The 26841-nt window shown below is 48.2% G+C and overlaps 1 protein-coding gene across 10 annotated transcripts in view; it reads right to left on the bottom strand.

The window, feature by feature from the left end:
* Positions 1-2480: 2480 nt before the first annotated feature.
* The window catches only part of INPP4A (inositol polyphosphate-4-phosphatase type I A), a 144494-nt gene continuing 120133 nt past the window's right edge, over positions 2481-26841 (bottom strand). For 9 of the 10 annotated variants that reach the window (XM_045550179.1, XM_045550181.1, XM_045550180.1 and 6 more), the window contains 6 exons: positions 26280-26406; positions 25853-25993; positions 23173-23270; positions 18981-19093; positions 14788-14942; positions 2481-5115 (listed from right to left, as the gene is read on the bottom strand). In XM_045550179.1, coding sequence (XP_045406135.1) covers positions 4983-5115; positions 14788-14942; positions 18981-19093; positions 23173-23270; positions 25853-25993; positions 26280-26406 — 767 coding nt within the window. In that variant the 3' untranslated portion in view covers positions 2481-4982. Of the gene's footprint in view, positions 5116-13790; positions 14602-14787; positions 14943-18980; positions 19094-23172; positions 23271-25852; positions 25994-26279; positions 26407-26841 lie in introns of those variants that run through there. The other variant, XM_045550184.1, reaches the window with a different exon arrangement.

Here is a 26841-nt window from a genome sequence, read left to right as displayed (position 1 = left end):
TTTGTTTCCAGAGCTCCCACTGGAAACACAGAGCCTGCTGAACAGAAGTTTCCATCTCTACAACTCACCTTTCTTGCCCTTGCTAGAGCCCGTGCTGCTTGGTGGTCACAAGAATGAAAGATCTTTTGGGTTAGCATATACCTCTGAAAAAGAGATTTTCATTTTGCCTTTTTTCTATCTTCCTTACTGATTTCAAATACTAGATTTTATCCACTGGAAATGTGATTACTTTCTACTTTTGGAAATACCTGGAATCACTGAGAAGAGGGCACGTTTGAAGGTATAAAAAAATCACAGGTACCTACCTATAAGGCAGCTGTGCCCGTCGCTCCAGGAGGCCTTCGTGAGCAGTCCAGCTGGGCCAGGCAGCCTGAGCTGTTTCCCACTGCCCTCCCCCCTTCAGTTCCGTCATCCCTGTCATCCCTGCAGGCTCCCAGGGAACTTATGACCAGGCTGGGGTTTGCACACAGTAGGCAGTACCTTCACTATAACTTACTGAAAAATCAACCCTTAATAGGGGCTTGTAAGGGAGGACATTTGGGGAAAAAAACAAAAAATGACCAATAAAAGGGAGTTTGTCCATCTCTAAATGGAGAATTTTGTGAGGGCCTGCCTGCCAGGAGAGGGTGCTGGTCCTAGAAGAGCCATTCTAGGGGCACAACAGGACATCCAGACATGAGACCAGGCCCTTCTAGCGACACACACAGAAGTGGTTTTCTCCTTCTTTCCTGAGAAAAGAGAGGAATGCTGGCATCTCTAGTGTGACTGGGGGTCACAGAGCTTGCTCAGGAGGCTCCATTGCTCATTACTACAATACAAGGAACACATGATGCTGATGAAGATTTTGGAGAAGCCTCTATTAAAAAATGGCACCATTTGCTGTGTAATGTTGTTAGTAATTAATAAAGAATTAGAACAACCTGCAATGCAATAACGGTCTCCCAATGGCTAATCACGTCTATCCTCAGAAAGAGTATAAACAGGGCAGCTCTGACCCCTAGCCTGCTTACTTTCCTCCCTGGGCCAACTCAACCTGGGCAGCCAGGCTGCGCCAGGTCATCTATACACTAAGAGGCTGAAAAAGAGACCAAGAGCACTACCAGAATGGCACGTGCGGGCGAGGGCAGGAGCAAGCTCACGGTGCCTGCCATCTGGGTGTCCTGACACGGCTTCCCCATTGCTTAACTTCAAAGAAGCAAAAGTAGGGCTGGCTTTGAGGAAGGAGTCTCTCTGACTTTAGCAGACTCCAAATGGTTTATGCCAAAATAATTCTAGATGGTTTGATCTAAATGTTAAACTGAAATAAGAACAGGTGAATATTTAATAAATAATCCTGGAGCATGACAGCTAAGGCAGAAACCACTAATAGCATTAAACCAAGCATGGACCATGTACCAAGCAGGGTGCCAACGAGCACTTTAGTCCAGCCCTTTGGCACAGATATGCCACCATGCCACTACACCCACTTCATGGACACAGCTGCCCCATCTGTGCCACCTTCAGTGGTGAAGCCTGGACTTGATTTCAAAATAAGCATCAAAATGAAAGACATACATTTGACTACATAAACATTTAAAACTTCCATATACTCCCTATTATAAACAAAGTCAAAAGACAGCTGACAAATAGGTTAAAAAAAGCTGCAACATAACAACAGAGGGGTTAATATGTTGTATATCAAAAACAATCCATATGGAAAAGATCAATACTCCAATGAAGTCACAAAAATGGAAACATAAAGTTATAAAAGATGTTTAGTGTTCACAGTGATCAAAGACATGGAAACTGAAACAAGGTGCCACAGCCACCATCGTTGAGAATAAAGGGAAAAGCTTAAGTTTCTGGGAGTATTTTGGTAATGTTAAAACTCAGAAAGTTTAAAATATTTAAATTATCCTTTAATTGTACATTTCCACTGCCAGGCATTTACCTAAGGGAGATCATCGAGCATGTGTGCCTAGAAGGTGGTGCAAAGGTGCGAGATGCAGTCCTGGTGACAAAGCACAATGCAAACGCACATGGAATTGCATTTTTGCAAGTCACACAGCAAGGACCAGGCTACCACAGAGATGACGTGATCCATGTTTACAGACAAAGTAAAAACAATGGCTAATGTTTATAAATACTTATTGCCAAGGTGCCTCACAACCACCTTATCAGGAACATACTGTTGTCTACACTTTACACACGAGGAAACAGGCTCAGAGAGGTCAAGCAACTAGTTCAGAATCACCAGCCAGTGAGTGGCAGAACCAGGATTGTCTGCTGCCAAAGTCCATGCTCTCCACCCCACAAGCTGCTACCCTTCTACTTCAAATTAGGTGAAAACAAGGTTATAAAACAGAAGTCTCACATAGTCTTACATTTACAGACATATGCATTCAGCACCAGAGCACTCAGTGCTGGCCCAGTCGGAGGCTGGCCATACAACTAGTCCTTCTAATGTGACAAGATGAATCAGGCAAGACCAAGTTTAATATTCTTGTCAGTTATTTATTATTTGTCATTCTAAAGACTAGCACATTTACAGCATACATGGCTTGGAATGAGCTAAGAATATATAAAACAGTAACTATATGTTTATGTATATTAATACTGCCCCAAACAAATAAATAAAAGTATTTTAATGCACTAAGCTTGGCAAATACAATTGTGTAGGGACAAAACTGTATTATACAATATTTTTACATCTTTAAAGGAAACTAAAGGCAACTGTGCTGCAAGAGCTCTGACAGAACCCACGTGACGTTCCCAGTTTTCCATAGATCTCATTTCACTTCTTTTTAAATGGGGAGGCCTTATAAGGAATGAGACCTCTCTTTTACAGTAACCTGTAAAACTGCCTTCCCTGTGCGACTGAAGACGCAAAGCTCTTACGTGAAGAGGTGCTACTGCCCCCAGGCTGCGCAACGTGCCCCTCTCCCAGCAAGCTCCGGAAGTGTGTGCTGCCACCGTGAGCCCAGGAACAATGCCTTCGGGGAGAATACTGAAACCTGGATCTTTTCTACATGATTAGCCAAGGCTTAGAGCTTTCTGGTGACTCATAATACAAAGCAAAAATTGGGAAAATAATTCATATAAAGGTGCCACATGCAAAATTGTTGATAGATGACTCAACATATGCTATATTCCCTTTGATAAATGCAGATATTTAATGTTCTTCAGACAAAATTCTGAAAACAGTATGGGTAACATTTAACTTTAAAAAACAAGGCAATTTTTTAAAAAGTAGTGATGTTAAAATGAGAAAAGATGGAACTAAAAAATTATAAATAAAATGAAATGGTGCAAAGGTGAAAGGCTACATGAGCCATATTAAAAACCGTCTTTGAATAGGCATTGACACTTCAAGAGGAGGCTCTGACACCAGCAGCAGCCACCCGTGCAGTGGGTTTGGTGGACAGGAGCTTCTCTGCCTCCCACCCTCCAGTGCACCCAGCTTTAAGTGGCAGGCAGAGAGTGCATCTCCCACTAACCGTCCTCCACGCCAGCTCACATCTTCCTCCCAGCAGGCATCGGGAGACAGCAGGCTCTGTCCACCCACTCTGTGTCCCTGCCAATGAGTGGTCCTCTCTGTGTCTCAGCACCTGGGCCCAAGTTTGTTATGCATTTCTAAAAGAGCTAAAAGAATATTGTCTAGACTTTTAAACATAAAGAATTTCCAGGAGGTTCACAAATCATTAAGATCAACATGATTAATATGTGCCACATATATTTCTTTTACAGACTTTTAAATAACATGTAAACATAATCATCATATGGAATTGAGAAAACATATAAACTCCTAAGGAAAAAAACTCTGCTAATGTGCAGATAAGACATCACCATCTTATAAAAGATGATAAGACATAATTTTCTATGAAATTCCTAAGTTTTATGGCCCATAAATCCCTTTCAAACTCTCATTTCAGGAGATAATTTCAACTGTTTCTCAATAGTCATCTGACATAACAGAATGAGAATAGGAAAGTAACAATTACTGCAAACCTAAAAATAAGACACTTTTATCAGACATTCAAACATGATTGTATTGTCTTTTAGAAGATATACTGGAAATCCTGCAAAAGAATACTTGTTCTGAAAATATTTCGGTTTCCACTATCTCTACAGGCATAACTTCCCCATTGGAGTGATGTCACGCAGACATTTGAGGTCCTCAACTGATTGTAACTCGGCATCCAGAGAAGTAAGGGAGATGTGCCCTGTGGGCGTGGGGCGAGCTGGACATGGAGTGTCAGAGAACAGGAGACAGTGTCAAGGGCCTTACTGCCGGCTTTATGTCTCAAGCAGACACCCTTTCTGTAACTTAAGAGGGACAGAAAGAAGAGTGGCCCCAACTGTGTGGGCTGCTTTGCAGGTGTTACCTTCTAATAAAGTCCTATCTCTGGCTGATTTATCAATATTTTTTTCAACTTCTGGCTTCACAGGTGGTGGTATGGGTAGGATAATTCATTAGAACCAATTACTCTCACTGCATGAGATAGTGCTAGCTTCTTAATCTGGAACTTGAGTTAACATTTAACATTTATTGGTATGCCTAGGATCCAATTATTTAATGTATTATTTACTGTTTTACATTCAGATTTTTAAAAAGTAGATTGTAATTCAATGGTCACTTTTGAGTTACTCAGTAGAAAAATAATTAGGTGAGCAATGCCTAAGTAGGCATTTAAAAAGTCTTCTAGCATTTCAGACAAACCTAGCTTGATTCTTACAAGTAACTGTCAATGATATCTGTGCAGTTATAGCCGAAGGCTATGTAAATGGGCAGTCATTACTATCCGTACTGTCGAGCCAAACATTACCTCCTATTGATTCCAATGGAAAAAAAAAACATGCTCCATAGACTCCTTAGTGAAATATTTTTTAAAAAACCACAAAAATAAAAACCAATCCTTCAGGTCCTCTTGAAGAATTCATATATGACACTAAAGGGTACCCACAGTTATTATGTAACAGCTAATTAGAGAAAAACCGTGTGTTCATGTTTCAACTTTTCCGTAAGTCCCTTCGGGAGGCCTGTAATGCTTGGGGAAAGCCTTCAGCTGCAGGGAATTAAACGCATATTTGCGACTTCCAACATTCTTCATTGTATTTTCTCTTCGACAACCCTCACTGGGGAAAAAACAAGCACAAGAAATGACAGCAGTAAAAAAGGAAAAAAGAAAAGACTTAAAACTAAGATGAAATGAACTGATTATTTTCATAACATTAAATAAAAGATTGATTAATTTAAATGGGTGCTGGACTCATTTACAACAAATACATACGTAAGATGGTGGGTTTCTGAACAGGCAATTAAGAAGCACAGAGATGGACACATGCTGTATGGGGCTGTGAGTTTTGCATTTCCAAAAGCAGCACTGTATCTAACTGGAAGCAAAGTTTTTTGAGTTAATGGTTTCATGGATCTCAAGTCTAGTTACTTGGAGCTCTATCGTGTGGTTCAAAGGTTCTGTTACATAGCAAATTAAATGGAAGCAGAAATATTACTACTCTTACTAAAGGCTTTAAAGAACTGCACTCTTCTGTATTAGCAAGAGGCTGTAATCACATCAAATTCAAAATGCTGACTTCCCTTGTAGAATTCAATGCGTAGCAAAGCCCTCTGGCTGAGAAGGCCGTTCTGACACACTATCTCCACCCTAGGGGACAGCTGTTCTACATGCAAAGCAATCCAATGGGCCCACACACTGTCTGCAGCGCAGGTCTACCTGGCTATCGGGCTGGGAGTGTCATGAAGGAGGGACCCCACTGAGACCTGGTAGCAGCCAGCTGAGCCCGGGAGAGCCCATAGGCACCCTTCCCTAGCAAACTTGCTACCAGCACCATCCCCAGCTCCATCTGATGGAGGGCTGTCGTGGCAATCACGGGGGGCAAAGGCGGGTGCTGCACAGGGGGCTGTGCAGCCAGGCAGGCCCCACATCCTCAGCGACAGCATCAGAGCAGTTCTCTGGTACAGACATAAAATTAACAGGCAAAGGTGATTTTAAATATAAATGACTTCCCACAGCACATTATAACCTGATATTTTATATTATTCTAAGACTAGCAATGAGATCAATAAAGTTATCAAATTTAGTAAAAAAATCCCCCTTATGAGATGTAAAATTTGCAGTTACTAAGAAACAGTGATTTACAAAAAAATTCAAGTTGTATGAAGAACATATGTCATGCATTTTAAAAAAATATCAGTGGCAACTGCTCAAGCCTTTTAAAGTGAAAATGACAGTCTCATTATCAAGAACATGTAAAATATTTTCAGTAAGACAGTAATTTTTATTCAAAAGATAAGCTCCAGTATTTTAGAAAAGTGTCTGTCTACCTGGTTGTCATTAACTAATTTGGTAACTCAGATATATGCTTTTTTGTCACAGAGCCTCAAGCTATCAGCTAGATGTGTGTCATCTGAGCCGAACACCTAGGCCACATGAGCAGGACCCCCTAGAGTGAATAATGTTTTTGTCCAACATTCAGTAATCAAAAATGTACTTCCACTTGAAGTAGAAGTTATAGGATCCTATGCACAGTTACTCTCCTTTCATCTTTGGACGCTTTTACATTAATAGACTATTTCAAATATGGCTTCTCCATTTATATAGAAATTTTAAAACTTTTCAAAAACCACCTATCACCAGTAAATGCCAAGCTGCCTGGAGGAGCAAGGAAGAATAATATGTGAACTCTGACATTATGTTTTATTTACACAGTAAAGGAGCTAATGCCTGGTTTAGCTGGCTGAATACCTTAGACATGAAGTTATAACCAAGATTATACTTTCATTTCAATTTAGTTTTTAAATCAAATTGTATTTCCTTTCCCCCAAATGTCTGAGCTGACGAACTCTAGCTGAGGCAGCCGGTCCACATGTCACCCCCTGGTCTGTGCGTGTAGATGAGCTGGCAGGGGCGCGGGACGACGCCCGCAGAGGCGGGAGGGCGAGCTGCACTAAGGGCGCTGCCCGCTGCAGAGGCCGGCCTGCTGCCCGAAGGCAGAACACCTGCACTGACCGCACTGGCTGCATAATTTTCAGGAGTCAAAAACACAAGCTGAGAAGGGCTTGGATAGATTTTAGAAAGAGGGACTTCATTATTTCCAAGCTCCATGATTATTTTTATTATATCAATTATTTCTTTTCAAGGACATCCATTTTTGAAATGAAAATTAATAAGGAAACCCCCAATGCCAACTAATTTTAGGAAAGTCTCTGGTTTTCCCTTTCTGGTGGGACCTTCTGCTTTAGAACTCATCTGGTGGCATCAGTGTCCTAGTGATTCTATGGCAGACACAGGCAGTGGCTGCTTTTCCTGTTGCTTTGTGGGGGGAGAACTGGCTAAGATCTCTGTTGGAACCAAGCCATAGGAGTAAATGGTGACTGTCACAGTTGTTGAAAAAACTTGATATGACCCTCAAAAGAGAACTTCTCCTCAATATGGTTTCTCTAACTTCAGAAAGCTGATTTAATACTGAACACCTCAAGCTGGTTGACACTGATAATGCCTCAGTGCTAACATTACTTGGGAAGTGACCTAAAAACCATCATCGAATATCAATGACTCCCCCTTCTTGAATCATCTCCCCATCTTTATTCCATCCTATTCCTCACTAAAGCAGACAAGATTTTCATTATGTATTTGGATTCATTTCATGAACAAAGGGCCTTACTGATATTAAAATTCAGCATAAAGGTTGATCATACTAAGTTTCTTTTCTCAAATATTTTAAAGCAAAAAAACCAAAACACAACCAACCATGGCCTAAGCTGGTCTCCTGGCATCCTCTCTAGTGCCAGCCTGCCAAGTCTGTGCAGGCACATGCGCTGCCTTCTGACCCAGCCCCTGGAGGAGAGAGATGAAGAACCTTATCCCCTCTCCCTGTAGTCCCATTTCTCTTCCAACCCAACAGCCAACCCATATGGGACAGGAAGGTGTGGCTGGCACCACAACAGCCAAGGATCAGGCTGTGGTGTCCCTGGGGCCCCCTCTGAGGAGGTCCGTTGGCTGGCGGTGGCTTCCCTGTGCTGTGTGGCGGGGTCCTGGGAGGGGCCCCTGGCGAGTGCCACAGAAGCCCACGTGGGCCCTGGGGGAGGGAGGGCTGCTGTCTGCAGTGGGAGGGCCTCCCTCTGTGTGTGGACTCTCCTGGCCACGAGCTCTGCCCTGGAGGTGGGCGTGCACCTGTCACCACTGCGTCATCAGGAGCTTATTGCCTGGCGCAGGGCCTGGGAAGCTGTGGAATGGGAACTGAAAGAGGCTGTGGACTCTACTTCCCCTCTTTCAAATCAAGCAGACAAAATGTCCTAGAGAGTTGAAGTGTGCACCTCAATGTGAAAGAGGGCAAATGGTGAGCATATACCTTTCACGGAATCACAGAGTGACCAGGACACCGTCCAGTGCCTAGTGCCATGCTGTTACAACTCAACACCACCCGTCAGCTGGCATTTGGTGAGTGACTCCCCCTGAAGGATGCCAGAAGCTGCCATGCAACAGCCACCTCATTTACTCTAGAAGAGATGAGTGAACACTCTGCACTTGGAGAAGAGTGGGCTCCCCTACAGAGTGGCACAGAGGTGACACCTGCCCTAGGGATCCTGCAGTGCTCAGGGGGGTCTAGAAAAAGGGTGCTCCTGGGAGTGATGAGGATGGTTGTACACTTCAGAATTGAAAGTTTGAGTCTGGTGTTTGCCACTCGGTGCTAACTGCTTCTGCCATTCCTAGAACCTGGACTTGAGCTCATCCCAAATCAGAGAAACCCCAGAGTAAGGTCTGGTAATCTTGGAGAATGGAGAAGCCAGACTTTGTGGTGGACTGGGTTTGTGTGTGCACATGGGTGTCAAGTTTCTGGAAAAGCCAGATTCTCTAAATTTACTCCAATTTTTCTAGACTGGTGAAGAGAAATCTACTCCATAAAATACACTGTGTGGGGAACCAGCTGGCGGATGCAAATAGAAGTACAACGTCATAATAATGTGAACTGGAAAGCAGAGAAGCCACTGCTATCCTCATACACGGTGTATGGAACTCTCCCCTGATTTATTTGGTTACCTTTATAGGGGTACAATTACCCTCTGCCACATATAAATGTTAAGGTTACAATTCATCCCGTTTTAGGGACACTGGCATGTTAAAGTGAAGAGTGATAACAGCAGAGACCAAAGTGACCCTTTCTCTCTCACAGCTCAATCTGCCAGAGCTCCCCACCCAAAATCAATTCTTGGCCATTTTTCTTTGATTTTTTTTCATTTTTAACCATATTTGATGGGTAAGAGAGAAGAGATGTCTGACTTAATCTGGAATTAAAGATGTAATTTTTAAATGAAAAGCGCTACTTTCAGAAAAATAAATGTATATAACCTTAACTGCCTTTTGTTACTGTATGTGTTACTTCCTGGAATCAGTTTGCTGATCCTTAAAGAGTTAAGAATAAATGTAAAGTCACATGCAATAGGTTATCTCTATGTGTCTGACTTGGTACCATGTACTATTGTAGTCACAGTTTTGTGTCACCCCAATTAGAAATAATAAACATGAGCAAGGAAGTGTTATGATTCTGCAAACTGTTTGCTACTGTGATTCAGGGACTACGCTTTGAAATGAAAGCAGAAAGTACATGTCCTATTAAATAGGCTTGTCTAGACGAGCCAGTTATAGAAAGCATCTATCTTTTTCTTTTCATTTTTCTTCAAAAGGAAAGGAAAGGTTAGCAGTACACTTAAAGAATAGTATCAAATATACAAATTCTCTTCAAACAGAATTCCCTTCTCTTGGAAACAGGGCACACGAGATGTACAGGTAATAAACAATTTTACATCAGAAGGTAAGAGATGTGGTACAAGTAATTCCAGGCCAGCTAAATAATGCAGTGGCAGGGCACCGTGAGAACATGTTACAAGCACTGAAGACGTGATTTAAACGAACAAGTCCTCTTGGTGAAATAATTTGGCAGATATTTACAGTTCAGAAGAACAAAACGTCAAACTGTAAGGCATGAGATATTTCTTGGCAGACCACGCTTTGACATTCCTTCTGTCCAGTTAGGTACACGGTGGCTGGACATATTCTGGCACTTTTGTTTTTCTTGTGACTTATGAATTTTTCATAATGATATTCATTTGCAACGCAATTTGGTCACCAGGTATGCTATGCTCAGAAAGAGCCACACAATCAGTAAATTGGGGCTCAGAGCTAATAAAGGAAGGGAACAGAGGAGGCTGGGGTCTAGCCTTAAGTCTCGGATGGGCACCAGGCCGCTCAAGTTCTTCTGCGTGACTACCTCCCGTGTTCCAATGCTGTGAAAAGGAAAAAGTTTGGGAGAAAGGAAAAGAAAAAAGGAAAGGAACAAAAATAAAGAAAAAAGAAACACATGCGATGGATTTTATCAAAAGTTATGGGAAAAAGAGGAGAACCAAAAGATAAGATTAAAAAAAAATGGAATGAAGCCACAACGGAAAGAAAAGATGATATGCAGAAAAGGGTGTGAGAGGAAGACCAAAATAAAATCAGCACAGTTACAGGAAAAAAGGAGAGAAAGAGAAGTGAAAATAAGAAAAAAATACTGCAATCTACTGAAAATAAACACATGTAGGTTGAATGAATGGTTTTCCATGTTCACTCCCTCTCGGCTGGCCAAGCACAACTCCATGCCGCCCCGCCATGCGCCCGCATGCTGCAAAGACGGGGTTCTGAGAAGCAAGCTGAACATGAAGAACCATTGGGATTTGACCTTCTCACAGATGCCCCAGCGAGGATGGTGCGATGGATTTGGCGAAAGCTGCCTCTTGATTAACCACACAAATGAAAACCATTTACCTCAGGTACGAACCAAATGCAGGGTCCTCCCCAGCCCCACCTTGGGTCTCAGGTTCAGCAGTGGCAGGCCGTGAGCCGCTGTTGTCCCCAACTTTGCAAGTTACTGTTCTACACAATGATCTCCAAGGATGGAATCCAAGCAACCCCACACTGGAAACTTGGGGTTTCTTTCCCCTTTTGATGCTAGAGAAGAAATGTACTGAGGTGAGATGGTACCTAGAACCACACGACTCTGGAACCGCATCCATGGCCACTGAGTGGCAGCAGTGACACAGAAGCAGAGGTCCTAGGACATAGCAGGCAGCCTGTGAAGGATCCACGTGGAGAGGGGCAGGCAGGAGGTCCAACTTCCTCCTCACGCTGAGTCCTCCCCGGCGTTCCCAGAGGAACCCTGAAGGCTTGGAAAGACCCTGCTGGAATGTGCCGTTCTGACAGGGGACACTTTCCAAGCTGGCCAGCACTGACCAGTCATCACATTCCCTGCCAGGATAGCCTGGCAGCTACGCAGGAAGGCCCACTAAGTGAGGGTTTCAGCCCCTGGACTGGGGACAGAGGGATGCCCCAGAGGGGTGCTGGAGTCAGCGCACATAGTTCAAGGGAGCTGAGGGTGTAAAGCTCTTCCCAACTCCATGTTCAGTGCTGCCACTCTGGGAGCTTGAAATGGACCCCAGTGGAGGTATTTATGCCACAGAAATTGGCAAACACTACAGATCAGGGCTTCCGGGGAGACAACTGCTGTTGAACGTGTACAGCACAGCACGGACCAGTGCTCGCCCTGGGCCTCCAGGAGAAAGCCAGCCTGGGTGCCAGCTCTGCCCTCACCTGCGTGCTCTACTCGCCCACCTGGTGAGATGCAAGTGAGAAAGAGAGAGAACCAAACCTCTTCCTCTGCTTGAGAGCAGGGTGCAAATTCACTACTGCCTCCTCGGAGCTCTCGCTGGCCAGCCCTGCAGCCACAAGTGCTAGCTGGTGACCCAGCGCCTTGGGCTTGCAGCTGACTAAATAGATACATGTCTTCTCCACATGGGATAATCCAGAAAACACAAAGTCAAGGGTAACAGTGTCACCTTCAAACAATGCCTGCAGCAAGAGCCCGAGGTACTGCAGGGTTCTACTCAAGGCAGCAGTGAGCTCTCTCCCTGGGCTGGTGCTGAGGGTTCCAGGGCAGGCAGAGGTGAAGGAAGAGTGAGCTTTGTTTTATTTTTATAACTTCTTAAATACTTATTTATGTATTATGTGCTCACTGTACAGATTTTAGAAAACGCAGAAAAAAAAAAGAAAATTTAAAAAGACATCCATAACTGGAGGCAGGACTGGGGTTTACAGAGGCAGAGGGAGGCCAAGGGGATGGTGCCTGTTCCCAGGTGAGGAAGCCCCTCACCCACTCAGGGCCTCAGGGTCCTCACCTGTAAGTAGAACAGAAAAATGACACCACCTTTACAGCCTCAGGAGCACTCAGAATAGTGACAGCAATTCCTGGGCACTCTGGGACACTGGGCAGGACTGTGGCTGGTAGGGGAACAATTTGGTGATTTGTATTAAAACTATTAAAAAGCCTTACAGACTGGGTACAGTGGCTCACGCTTGTAATCCCAGCACTCTGGGAGGCTGAGGCAGGAAGATCACTTGAGCCCTAGAATTTGAGACCAGTCTGGGCCACACAGCAAGACCCCCTCTCTAAAAAAAAAAAATTAAAAAATTAGCCTGGCATGGTGGTATGTGCCTGTAGTCCCAGCTACTTGGGAGGTAGTAGGATCACTTGAGCCCAGGAGTTTGAGGTGAGCAATGATGACACCACTGCACTTCAGCCTGAGTCCAACAGAGCAAAACTCTGTCACAAAAAAAAAAAAGCCTTACAAAGATGTATACTTTTTAACCTGAGGAGTCAATTGGAAAATGTGGACAGGAGAATATTTACGGATATTCACTGCCCTCTTGATTAAAATTCTGGAAAACCATATACAACTTAAATATTCAATGATAGCAAATTGGATAAATTATACAATGTGTTAACAGTGATAAGGTCTATATTTTTTCCATGTGAAAAAATGCTCACAAGACAGTTAAATGGAAAAAAGTAGGCTAAAACTATAGGCAGAATTGTGCGTATCACTGCACTTGTTTGTGTATGTGTTTTTTTGTGTTATTCAGGGACTGGCTAACCAATGTGTGGATGAACCACACTCACACCTGTATGTAGGTATGTACGTACGTCTCTCTGAGAGAACACGGATAAAAATGTTAACACGGCTACCTATTAGCAGCAGGAATATGGAGAATTCTCTTGTGGGGTGTGTGCATGAGAATGAAGGACTATTAGAGACGTTTATCTGTATTATCTAATTTACGTTTATCTGCATTATCTAATTTTCCTATAAGGAGGGTCAATTACTTATGCGATTAAAAGTTACAAAGAGTGCTTTGTGTTGTAAGTTGCAACAGCTGTAATGACTGTCCTGCACACACCACGCCTGCGGGCCACAGGCAGGCAGACAGAGGCCGTGTGCGTTCTGGGCTCAGTGACAGGCCCAGCAGTCGTGCTGTGTCTCTCTATAGGCCCACTTTCTCCCTGGTCTCCTGAGATCTTTGTGCTCAGATGAAATCAGAATTGTTTTTGTGGAATTTGTTCAAGAGCCCAAGAACTGGACAGAGGTCCCTGTGTCAACTGTGTGCCTAACTCAGGGCCTCGGCTCCTGACTGGACCTGATCCTGATTGTTGCTGCCACAACCACAGGAATCCTGCTTCTTCTCATGTCTTCACTGGCAAAGGTCTGCACTTTACTGGAGCAGTCCCTGCCAAAGCCGTGCAGCTGATGGGCACAAACGTGGCTGCCCCCCTGCTGCACCAGGACCCCTGCTGCAGCAGGGTTGCATTGGACATGGAGCCCGAAGGGCACCCAGGCTCCTAGGGCAGGCCCTTAGTCAAGGCAAGTAAAATTAAAGAATGGCAGAGCAGGGCTCTGAGTCTCTATTACCCCCCTGAGGCTGGGCAGAGGGATGGTGAACTTTAACAGAGAGGTTTAGATGAACTTGGAAAGACAAAACAGAGACAAAAATGACTCCATTTTTACAAAATGCTATTATCAAGAGGCAGGAGCTCATGCATCTCTTTTGTGCATTATTGTGAGAAGGTCAAACAGCAGAAACATACAGAAAGGATAAGAGAATTGAACGCTTTAAAGAATTTGGTGAGAGGACAAATGATACAGAACATTCAGTAGAAGTGACCGTTGGAAACGAGACTTTAACAGCATTGGTGACTACATTGAAGGAGACGGGAAAACCAGGTTTCTTATCCTTTCTTTTGGTATGTGAGGTAGGGGCTGCCCAGCAGTGCTTGAAACAAGGCATTGATCAATAGTGGACAATTTTAGTTCTGGGTTTCATTTTGCAAACACGCCTGTTATCTCAGAATCAGAACATCACTGGGTGAGGTTGCCAGGGCACACTGACAGCTGTCACCATAAAACACTCATTTGACACTTCGCTCATAAAAGCAAACTGTGTTGACTGCTAGAGAAGCAGCGGAGCAAACCGGTGCAACCTGCAGACGCGTGTCTTCACTCGAGTTTGGAAATGTACATATGCATGTGGCTATACAATGTCAACAGCAGAGGCCTGCTGAGAAAGCACTGGCCCTAAATCATGCCCACAGCCAGGCAGGTGGCTGAAGGGACGTACCATACGGCTGCAGCCAAGCTCCCCTTAGCTGCCTGACCCTCAGCTTGCCCGTCAGTCTACTGGTTTTCAGCGCAGTCCTGTTCAGAAAGACTGCCAGCTCTCTTCCCCGTCTCGCCTTACAAGAGAACATTGTTTGAATTTGACAGTGCCAATAGTTTGACTAGTTTGTCAAACTCAAGTGTGGCGGCTGGCATCAGGGGCTCATGCAGGGCAGGCCCCGTGGGAAGGCGCAGTGGTGCCAGCTCATCTGCAGTTTACACGGACCAGGGCAGGCAGGGCGCGGCCTGGCGGTGGCACTCACCTGCGCATGCACTCCAGGGCCTGGGTGAAGACCTGCGGGGCCATGCCGTGCTCGTGCTGCAGGATCAGGCACTGCTCCAGCGTCACCGACATGGCCGTGCGGTCCTTGGCGCTCTTGCAGCTGGTGAACCGGACCCCATTAAGGCGGCGGCAGATCTGCAACAGGACAATGGGCTGTGATTAGGAGGGGAGACTCCGCCGAAAGGCAGCAGCCTTCACACACCAGAGAGGTTCCCAACCAGCCCAGCAAGGCCTGGCCAGACTCTCCCCTTCTGTGCCCCAACTCCATGTTCTGTCAGAGCTGACAGAAACCAAGTCACTTACAAACACCAGCTTTTGGGGGCCCTGCTGTGCCTCGTGTGACTTGCCTTCTCCCACAAGATGCTCCCTCTCAGGCCAGCCTCCCTTCCTTTTGAGGAATCGCCATCCATTCACTGACTCTTACCAACTTTCCCCTTCCAAACCACACCTGGGCCTTCTCGTCACGTTCAGCCCTTCACTGTTGATCCCTCGAGGAAAGAGAGCAGTGAAAATGACCTACTCAAGGGAGGCCCCCAAGCCCCTGGCCAGGTGTCCAGGCCTTTCTGGAAGGCAGGGGACAGCCCTGCTGATGTCCACTCTCCTCCTTCATCTGCACAGATGGGAACGGCTCAGAAGTTCCACTTCCTTTTAGCCACCTCCTGATCACTAGGTCCCACAGGCCCTTCCTGCCATCCTTGCCCGGACACAGGATTAGGTACCAACGGGCTTCCCTCATCACAACAGGGTGGCTCACAGGGTGTGGGGTGGAGGAGGCCTCCAGACTGGGAAAAGACCATCTCAGTGCGCCTCCTCTCTCCACAGAGAGAATATTTTTGGGCATTTCCTCTGCATCACTAGAGATAATCCTAGGTACACAGTTGCCAAATCCAGCAAGCTCTAAAACAGAAAATAATTTTTCTAAGTTTGCAGCAGCATCATTTGGCAGCACAACCAGATCTGAGCTGATGTGAGACTATTTATAATCTTTATTTATCCTATTTTATGTAAACATTCATACTTTTCAGGGCACTATTATGAGTTTGATTCCAGAGTACTACCCCAGGCTCCCCCAGGGGTATTAAATCATATATGTATACGACAGTACACATGTGTAATGTGTGGCAGATTATATAAAAAATGCCAACTCTGTGCCATATTACTTTTCTAAAATCTGAAACCTGTGAATTCCAAAACATCTGGCCACAAGATCTTCAGACATGGAATTGAGGACCTTATCAGATACCGCCCTGTGAAAGCAACACTGGTATTTTATGAAAAACTGTGTAAGCTGTACGATGGTAGGCTCCCAGTTATCTGTTATACTCCAGAAAAACATTAGTTGTGTCGACTGCCTTGACGATGGGACTACACCTGCTTCTCAGGCCACCAAAGCCAAGAACGTGCTGGTCACTACGGGGAAGATGGTGCAGTCCTATGAACCACGTCCGGAAAAAGACAAAATAGGAAAGGCCTACAGTTCTGTCAGGACAAGCAGGAGGAGGATAAGCTTCTTTTGGGAACAGACAAAAAAACAAAACCAAGACCCTAAGCAGACAAGCAGACCCCAAGCTAGTGAAGAGTGATTTAATCACGGCCGGGCGCGGTGGCTCACGCCTGTAATCCTAGCACTCTGGGAGGCCGAGACAGGCAGATCGCTAGAGCTCAGGAGTTCGAGACCAGCCTGAGCAAGAGTGAGACCCTGTCTCTACTAAAAAAAATAGAAAGAAATTATCTGGCCAACTAAAAATATATATAGAAAAAATTAGCCGGGCATGGTGGCGCATGCCTGTAGTCCCAGCTACTCGGGAGGCTGAGGCAGTAGGATCGCTTAAGCCCAGGAGTTTGAGGTTGCTGTGAGCTAGGCGATGCCACGGCACTCACTCTAGCCCGGGCAACAGAGTGAGACTCTGTCTCAAAAAAAAAAAAAAAAAGAGTGATTTAATCAAATTTGAAAAATCATAACTGACAAAGCAAGCGTGAACTTGGTATATGCTCACTAATTTCTACAGGCTGTAGAGTTCATGACCCAAACATGGCAGAAACTGGAACTATAAATTGGTTTCAAAAGAACACTTAACTTCATAGATGGTGCATGCAGAGATAACGAGGTCCTGGAAGGAAGGCAGGGTGGCCAGAGGTGGGTCCTTGTCCAAAAGGGCAGCTGCAGTGTCAGATTCCCATCCTAGAGGGGCACCAGCTACCTTTGGTGTACTGGCTGGGTCTCCCCCTCCATGAAATGAGGGTTTTGACCTGACTAAAGATAGCCCAGCTGTTTAGCCAGGGACCTTTTGTTCATACACAGAAATGACAAGAAATGAGACCCAGAAAAGAATAACAGCTTTGGTCAAATCAGGGATGAGAGGAGTCAGTACCCGAGTGGTGTGGCACTGCTGACCCTACACCCACCTGTCCCAACCCCATGTCCCCCTGGGGACACCCAGGCTTTGGTGGGCCTGACACATCCGAGGGTCTCTGAGGGCCTTCCCTCTGATTCTAGGCTTCTATACCTTGGGGCCTCTACTGGGAACTAAAGAATACAGGACTGGATGGACTGCTTTTTTGTTCTGGTGTCAGGCGATGGTCCACTGTATCCATATTTAATGATTTTCCATCATATGGCAATAGAGAAATACAACCACAGTTCCCAAGCAAGGTGTGCCCAAGATCTGCGCATCCACTCTCATCTGTAAAGCTGTTTATTCTAAGGAGAATGAATGAGTGAGTGCATGTCCTTGGTCACTGTTCAGAGATGTAGCTGTGCCACCCTCTGGACTCTCTGTGGCATGTGGGAAAGGCTTGCTCTTTGTCTAAAGTCTCTCGAAGGTACTTGCATAAGAGACTGTAACAATCTGGCCAGGGATGTTTAGCAGCCCCGTGAGAAAACAAAATAAAAGGAAGTAGAGGAGCCCCCTGGCAGGCATGTGCCCCACCCTGTGCCACATGTGCTGGGCCTGGCCTGGGCGAGCCATGCCGGATGAGGCCCTAAAACCAAGAGAATACTTGAAAAATGAGGCCTGTGAAACCTGCTGAGCTTTCTGTCACTTGATGCTTCCAAATGTGTTCTGTTGTAATTAAAAGATTCACAGGGCAGCCTGGCCCAGAGAGGGGAGATCGGCAGACTGACCCATCCCACATTTTCCAACAGTCTTTCCCATGGGGGTACCTGACAGGGTAAATGAATAGATTAACACATAGAAGGGAATGTTCACTCTTTAAAGCTTAATTCAACAGAACACGATCAGCAGCCATGACGATTCCCACACCCACAATGTGCAGCACATTCCAAAAGACAAACTTCACGAAGCAGGCTCTTGAATATGGGATCTAATAAATGTCTCGAAACGGCCATCAAGCACCGTGACCAGCCAAGACCCCAGCTGCTGTGGAAGAGACTCAGAGAAACACTCTCCTGACAAGGACAGTCATGTTTTGGGACAGCTGTGGGGGATGCCCCCGTGTGCTGCTTAGGCTGTGTGATGCAGGGTGGTGGCCCAGACATGGTGGGCAGTGCAGTGCCACCTCGCTCCTGTGTCCTTTTTCCCTTTGCTCCGGCTCAGCCAGAGAGCCAGGATGCTACTTGCGGCCACTCGTGCCCAAGTTCTAGTGCTGGGCAGGTTATTCTGCCACACAGAAGAGGTAACCTCAGTCCCTCATCAGGGGTGAGAGAACGACTAGCCATGAACTTGCTCTGATGCCCAGGCTCAAACTGAAAAATTTCCACAGTAAATTTATGAGAAAATATTTGAGGGTAAGGACTTGGGAAAACTAGGAGATCAAAGCCACAACATATGATAATGGCTGTTTAAAGAGATATGAAAGGTCGCCACAGTCTCTCTCTGAACCTATTAAGAGAGGCAGGAGGCAGAGGGTTTTAGCTGCTACCCACCATGTAGGCTTCTGAAGGTGACAACTGTCATCAGCCTGGCTATTAAGTGCCCCATAGGACAGATCGTGCCAAGCTTATCAGAATTCAGGCAGCCCAAAGGAACGAACCCACAGGCAAGGTTCAGCATCTTACAGAGTTTTAGAACATACTCAGCGACTTTCTCTGAGCCCACACAGAGACATTTACTCTCTCCACTCCCCGCTGAGGCTGTGATTTGTTAACATTACTGTCATGAGTTTTGGTAGTGGGCGCAGCAGTAACTGCCTTTTCCTCACTATAAAGAGTACCTCAGCGGCTTGCCAGAGGATGTCGACGTTCTTATTCTTTCGGGCGTGCACGTTCTGACCCAGAAACCGCAGCAGCTCTGGCAGGCATGTCTGACTCCGCGACCGAGGTAGGCCTGGAAGAGAAAAGGAGTCTGTGGGAGTAGGTGCCGCACCCAGGAACTCGCCCCTGACAGCAGGAGCCACCCAGGTAAGCCGCTGTGGCACGGAAACACTAACACGTTGACTGTGCAGCCAAAGCAAGAAGGGAGGAGGGTGTCTGGGGACTGGACATGGCTACCAGTATGGTGAGCACTCAGTTTCACTGCCACTTTAGTGCCACCTTTGAAGGGCAGTTACTTTATCTCCTCTCCCTGAGGGGCCAGGGAGTGGACACCAAATCACCTAAGGAACTTCCTGTAAACGCCTGTGCTCCCTGCCCCACTCCCAAAGGGAGGGTGTTAGGAGGAAGGGAGACTCATCTAGTCTCCAAAACTTCCACCAGGGTGAAGCACGCTTGGGGCAGCAGGTCTTGGCCATCGAGTGGGCCTGGAAACCTTGGGGGATCTGGAACATGTAGCGTCCTCCAGGGGGATCTCAGCCTACAACTGGAGAAATGCATTTCTGACAGACCCAGGGAGGCCTCTCCTTGCTCTAACAGGGCTCCTCCTCCACCCGGCAGTCTGCAGGCCCTTCAGGACACCTTGAGCCTGAACATCCCTCAGATTGCCTCGCCTAGGAAACCTGGAACAAAATCTAGGAAAAACAACCACTCCCGAGGGTACTCTGAGATTTTCAAACACTGGGATTAACAAATACATCAAGGTCATGGCTAAGGAAAATAGCCACAGTGCCTGTATCCCCAAATCAAAACCATCTGGATCTAACCACACATAGTGTCCACCATACACCCTGTTCCTGACGCACAAGGAACCCTGTGCTAATCATCTCACACTCCTGGTAGTGCGCTGTCCAGGGGAGGGGGCCAGACACAAAGAAATAGAAAGAAGCCCCTGCCTGTGAGGGACTCAGCCCAGAGGAGGTGGCTCCAGGCGGGTTGGGGCACTCACCCTCCAGAGAAGATGGCGTGATCCCACCTCCCAAGATCAACCGTGGCTTCTCCCTGGCCACCCTGGCAGCCCAGTTTAGTGAATATCTGCCCACTGATGAACCGTGCCGATGTGGGGGTATTCTGCTGGGTGGGTCCCATCTTCTCAGCCTCACAGATAGCAGTTCTCCTGGGGCTGACGGGTGCATGGGCCACGGCTGCCCAGCTCCCTGGGTCATGGTCCAGTCTGCTGCTTCTGCTCCCACAGGCCTCACCCTTCCTCAGCCTTCGTCATTAGTCTAACATCTTCCAGGTCTTTGACAGCACTGGAAACTGCCCACCCTCCACAATGCTCAGTGCAGACATTGCCTTCATGATGTTGCCACTCACTGCTAGCACTCCTTCCACCCTCAGTGCACCCCGCTCTCCCCTTCCCTCCCCACCGCTGTGGCTCCCTGGCTGCCCCCAGGAGTCAGAAGACACTACCTGGGCTTCACTGGGCTGCTGGGGAGATGCCCTCCGTGCCTCCTCTCTGCCAAGGGGGTGTGAAACTGGCACCACCTCTGGGGCCGCTATAGGGCCAGGTGAGATAATCCATTTAAAGTGGGTAGAAGAGTGCGTGGCTCACACCAAGGCCTCGACAGATGTGTCATTAACTGCGATTGCTGTTGCGGAACGTGAGGATGCCTCAGGACTGGGCTCCTTGCACCGTGCAGCCAACCTACAGCTGAAGCCTTGGAGGAGCCTCTTCATGTCGTGTGCTCCACCTGGCTGCGGCACATGGGGGTCACTGGGAAATTTCTGAGACCGCGGTGCCCAGGCCCTGCCTGCCACCCTCTAGGGTGGGGCCCAGGCATCAGTACTGTCTCTGGCTCTCTGGGGAACTGCTGTGGCTGGGGCTGAGCCACGGTCTCCAGGGTTCCAGCTGCACCCACACCAAGTCTCCTTCACTCCTCCACGCCCTGGTTCTGTGCTCACCTCCCATACATTCAGTAAAAAGAACCCCTGTTCCCCTGAGGAACCACCCACCTGTGTTACTCCAGTCACTCCATTCACGTCCCTACCCCTTCTCCTCCCTCCCTCCGTGACAGGACACCATCTGCCTTGGGCTCTCCAGGACCTGGTCTGTAGCTCAGTCACCCTCTTGTACCTTCCGGCACATTTTCTCTGGCTGCTTCCCTTAGCCCTTCAAGCACACGGCCGTCACCCCTGGAGCTCCAGCACTTTCTCCAGCCTCCCACAGCCCCAACCGTCACGTCGCTGCCCATCTTTGGGACAGGAGGGTCCATTTCAAGGCAGTGCCATTTCATCACCACTTGCTCCCCTGGCCTACCCCTCACCACACTGAGACTGTCCCCTGAGCTCACCAGGGGGTCCTTGTCCACAAACCCAGAGACCGCAGTGATCCATGCCCCCGGCTCCTGCCTCCTTGGCCACCTACTTCCCGCTTGCCAGCAGTACCCTCTCTGGCCCTTCTATGGAATCCCTTCTTCCTAACCAGCCTCAGATGCTGTCCTCAGCCCCCTTCTCATCCTACCCCTCAGTGCCCTCAGCCATGAAGGGCCCCACCTTTCAGTGGGGGCCCACACTGTGCTTGCTCCTCTCCTGTCGGGCCACCCGCTACTGCTGCTGCCACCAACTCCAGCGTCCCAGCCCAGCACCAGGTCTTCATCCCCCCATGCCCGGCACCTCCCCAACATCAGTGTCAGATGGCCGCTAAGGAGCTGGCCCTCAGCCCGAGCCCTCCTCAATGCCTCGCCCCTTCTTTCCAAGCCCACTGTTGCCCCAGGTTGGAGTCAGAGGGTGAAATGACGTATCGCCCATCTACCAGTGGCTTGTGTCCCGTCTTCCCATCCAACAGCACTTTCTTGCTCAATGAATCTGTGAAAAGGCAGCGTTTTCACATTGCTTCCCTACCGAACACCACACTACAGTAATACGGACTCCCGGGCTGGCCCTGGAGGTCCTCTGTGGCAGTCTCTCCTAACAGGATGGCTTCAGAGCCAGGCAGCACCTTTCCTCACCTGGACACAGACACGAGCACCAACCTCATGGGCTGCTGTGGGATTCGTGAGGAAACATGTGTGAGCACTTAACCGGCACCTGGCGTATCAGCAGCCTGTAACAGGGTTCACCAGCAGTACTGTTCTACTGCTATTCCTGAACTCTAAGATCTACCATGCCTCCCAACAGAAAGCAAATGAAGCTGCCTGCATCTTCCCAGCTGATGTGGACGTGGTCTTCCCTCTGTGGAAACCCCTATAAGAGGACACTGGTGTAACTCCAGGTGGGGACGTGTCTCCTTGAGCCATGTGGCACCCTCAGTGACTGCAGCAGCGCCTGCACAGACAGGTGGGATACTCTTGGGTGGCTTTTCCTCCAAGGCAGGGTCATATTCGCCATTGGGTCCTGCAGTGCTTTACACATGGCAGGTGCTCAGGGAATGTTCACTAGGTGGAATTTGGGAGAGAATTCCATGTGTAAAGATAGTGAGTGCTGTGCATCCCCTGGGTTCTTCCCTGAGTTCTGCAACTTCCAGAGTCCTCATTGCAGCATCCTCACTGGGGGACACAGAGTTACGTGTCAGCAGCAGGAAAACTACTGTCACCTCTCCACCACCTCCAGGAGAGGCTGTGACAGGGGGCATTTTGCCACCAAACACCCAACAATGTCTACCCAGCATCTTACTCTTAAGCACCATGGAGGCAGGTGCATAGGCAACTCACCTGGCCAAATATGGCTCCTGCCTCTGTGATCCCTCATGTCCTACCAGCAGGTGCACGATGCACGCCACTGAATGCATCCATCTATGTCAATGACTACGACAGTGTGTGAGAAAGCCCACGTCACATAGGTTAGAAGGGAATCAACAGCAGAGATGAGCGAGGGCTGCAGCCCAGGGAAGCTTCTGTGGGTGGGAATTCAAGCCAGGCAGAGTCTGAAGAGGCGAACAGGCCGTGTGTGTGTGTTTGTGTGTGTGTGTGCTGGGGTAGGAGGGAGAAAAGGAGGAGTGCAGACTCGTACACACACAGGCGCTCAGGCAGGTGTGCACGGACACACGAAAGTGGGACAAGCCAGGCGGCATCAGGAAACAGACAGCCTGAGCTCGGCCACCCAGTGAGGAAAAGACCAGCAGGGAAAACCCACCCCAAGTGAAGAATTACTCACAATCCTCAGGCAAAACTTCCTTAAACTGCTCAAAGTAGGAATTTAACCGCACCAAACTCTCCACATTGATGACTTCTTGTAAAGACGTATCGCCAAACCTTGGGAATTAACAAGGGAACGCCATTAGTTGGCTAATGTCACCTTCTAACATGAACACAGTTGCATGAAAGCTAACGAGGCTGATTCTCTCAAACAGTAATTGCGCACATCTAAATTCTAAACCACTTTCTTCCTCCTGCGCATAAAGTCATCTCTACAGTGTTAGTGAAGTTTAAATACATTCTGTTGCCAGGAACCATGTATGATCTGGCAGAGACCTTCCTGAGAGATTATCAGGACACGAGCCACACCAGATCCAGAGACTGAAGGGTCCTGTCCTGCGTGGCACAGGAACCCCTACTCACGGCCATTCGGCTCACAGTCCCTATGTCCTGTCTCAGGGGGACTCAGCAGAGGGGATGGCAGCGGGGTATGGCTGGGGAGTGAGGGCACAGCACTGTACTCCAATCTGATGGACTGTCCCTCCAGTACTGACAGGAGGCCGTCCTCATTCTTTGCCCATCACGCAGGTTCACTCTGTCTACACACCCCACCTCCCCACCACATGCTACAAGTGAGCATGTGCCAAATGCTTAAGGGAAGAGGTCATGAAACGCAACCTATGAGGCAGGCACAAGGTGGTCACTAAAAATGCAGGTTCTGAGGTCCAAGTCCTGGGTCCCCAGGGCAGCCCCAGCACTTCCCTGCTGAGTGACCTTCCTGAGTGTCAGCCTTTTTAGGGCCCTGCAACACCGCTCAGAGGGCAGGACTCCCTCCTGTGGGGCATAGCTCCTTTACCCCTGGTGCCCACGATGGCATTTCCTCTAGGTGTCTGCTCCCTTGGGGATCGTCCCTGACCCCAGGACCATGGCCTCCCCTCTCTGGGGCCCTCCCCTCAGTTCATAAGCAAGCCCAGCTCACCAGTGTCCTGGGAACAAACGAAGAAACAAAGCCAAGCCCTGCACTCTTCAAGTCCCTCCCATCCTCAGTGGCATGTCCTTCTTCCTGCTCCTCTGTTCCCTGCATCTGGCCCTGCCTCAACCCTCTCTAGAAACTGCTCTTACAGAGCCGTTGGGATCAACAGCTGCTGGATACAGGGAGTGACATTCTCTTTCCCCTGGGCTGCCTCCTTGCTGGGGCTGCCGTGAGGCTGCCACCCTCCCTGACATGGGCTCTTCAGCTCTGCTCAGACCTTTGGGCTCTGCTTCCTGGGCTGGCGCCCTCAGCCCAAGCTCAGCTCACCATCTGCCCCTGAACACGACCCCTCTCCTGGTTCATGAGCTCAGTGGGTGGCACTGCCCCACTCACTCCCCGGATCCAGCAGCCTGAGTGTGTCTGGTCTACTCTCCTGTCTCTCTCCCATTCAGCCTCCCTGGAAGACCACACCCTTCCATTTACCACTTCCACAGTTCTCCAGTCTGTCCCTTCTCAGAACATGCACCATACTCCCTGCCCTGGTCTGCCTGGACTCTTTCCAGCTACCTCCTCATCACACTTCTCACCTCCTGTGCCCCCTCACCTCCTCCTGGCAGTAAACCTGATCATGTTCTGCCCTACTGAATGTTCTTCAATGTCTCCCAGAAACCACAACATACTTCCCAGGTGGGGGTGACCCTACACCTAGGGGTCAGTGGACAATGACCACTCACTGGGTTCAAAAGGCCTGTAGCAGGAATATGGCATATCATTCTGGAGGCCAAATTTCCTTAACAGCAAGTACTTTAAAGTATCTTTTGATACTAAAATACACATATCATGCTAAGTTATATGTGTCATGTAAATGACAACACAGGAGAGACTTTCCTTTACTAGTGGAAAGCCATCATAGGCTACACACACCCAATTCAGCCTCTCTCCCCCACACACATGTGCACACACAGGTACACATGACTCTGCTCCATGGCAAGTGATCCTAGAGGAGTGTTTACCAGGTGTAAGCCTTTAGGATCAAGGCAGGACTGGGCCGGGCACACAAGGCCTCTCTGCCCTCAGCGCTGTGGATCCCTGCCTAGAACCTGGTGGCCCTGGCCCCTGTACTGTTTCTGTCTCCAAAATGAAATGAAAGTCCCTCCTGTGTTGTCATTTACATGACACTTAGCATGATATGGGTATTTTAGTATCAAAAGATACCTTAAAGTGCTTGGTGTTAAGGAAATTTGGCCTCCAGAACGACATGCCATAATCCTGCTACAGGCCTTTTGAACCCAGGCCTTTGCTCACTCTTCTTGGCCTGAGATGCCCAGTCTCTCTTCTACCGTCTTACCCAACCCCTACTCATACTTCAAAACCCACTTCAGCCACCCTCCCCCACCCAGAAAGTCTTCACAGAGCCCTTAGACCCCACTGGGTACCCCTACTTGAGGGCCCATACTCCCTGTGTTTACTTATCTCCATCACCCGCATCTCTCTCTCCCACCAGCCAAGTCTCTGAGGACAGAGACCCTATCTGGGTCGTCTTTGTGTTCCCAGCACCAAAGACAATGCTGGGTACACGGTCATGGTGGAAGAATGCTGGCCAAAGGAAGGAAGGATGACAAAGTCCACATAGCACTTGGAACTCAAAGAGGTTAGGTAAGCACACTTTCTACATCATCTCCATGGCTGCTCCAGCCACGGCAGTCCCTGAGGGGCTGGCACGCACCTCTCGGCCAGCGTCTGCTGCTCATTGATGCCCACGTTGAAGAGGACGGGCTGCACCCGCAGCAGCATGCCACTCTGGATCTCCCGGGGCAGGGCGTCGAACAGCGGGCCTGGCAGAGGGACCCGCACGTTAAACCCATCGCTGGGGAGAGGTAGAGAGAGGGAAAGCAGGGGTGAGGCTGTGACCTTGGGGCCAGGAGGGGCCTGAGCATGCCTCAGTGTCAGAGCCCAGACCGGCCCCCTGGCTCAGTGATGGCCAAACTGTCAGCCAGATCTTCAAGAACTGACACTAATGTAGAAGGCTGTGACCAGAATTTTAAACAAAATTAAACAGAATAAAAATTGATAATGGAAGATCGCATCCCATGAGATAAACATAAATGAAAAACACCACTCTAGCCCAGAGAAATTTAAACCAACATTTCTACCGATTTCCTGTGATGACAGGCAGCATGTCCGCTGAGGCATTAGAAGCAGCCTGAGTGACTTTGAAGGTCACGTTCCTCAAGTCCATGATTCCAAGGCTCATGTCCTCCAGCATGGCCAGCTCCTCACCTGGATGTGAGGGAGGGAAGGGGCTGTCAGGCAGAGGGCCCTGCCACTCTCTCTGCAGACATGGCACAGTCACCGAGGCAGGTGCAGACGAAAAACAACGAGCTCAGACCCAGCTGTGAGAGGAGAGGGTGCAGGTGTGGACGGGGTGGGCGTTTCTGAGCCTTTTCCCTGTGACTCACTTCTCTGAGAGGACTGCTACAGAAATCCCACGGCCACATTAAAAAATGCAGCTGGTGGAGATGCGCCATCCTTCCTCACCCTTTTCTGGGCAAGCACAGGGTCAGGAAGCGGGAAACAGAAATGCGTGGAACTCAGAAGGCAAAGCCAGCTCTTCGCAAATGGAGAGAGGTGGCACAACAGCATTGCTGCGGCCAGATCCTCCTTTACACAGGGCTTGATGTCTACTTGATGTCCTAGAACTCCAAAGATTAAATA

The sequence above is a fragment of the Lemur catta genome, chromosome 4 (assembly GCF_020740605.2).
Source record: "Lemur catta isolate mLemCat1 chromosome 4, mLemCat1.pri, whole genome shotgun sequence".
In the NCBI taxonomy this organism is placed as follows: Eukaryota; Metazoa; Chordata; class Mammalia; order Primates; family Lemuridae; genus Lemur; species Lemur catta.
Note: the sequence above shows the minus strand (reverse complement) of the source record. Positions and strands in the feature narration are given on the sequence as shown.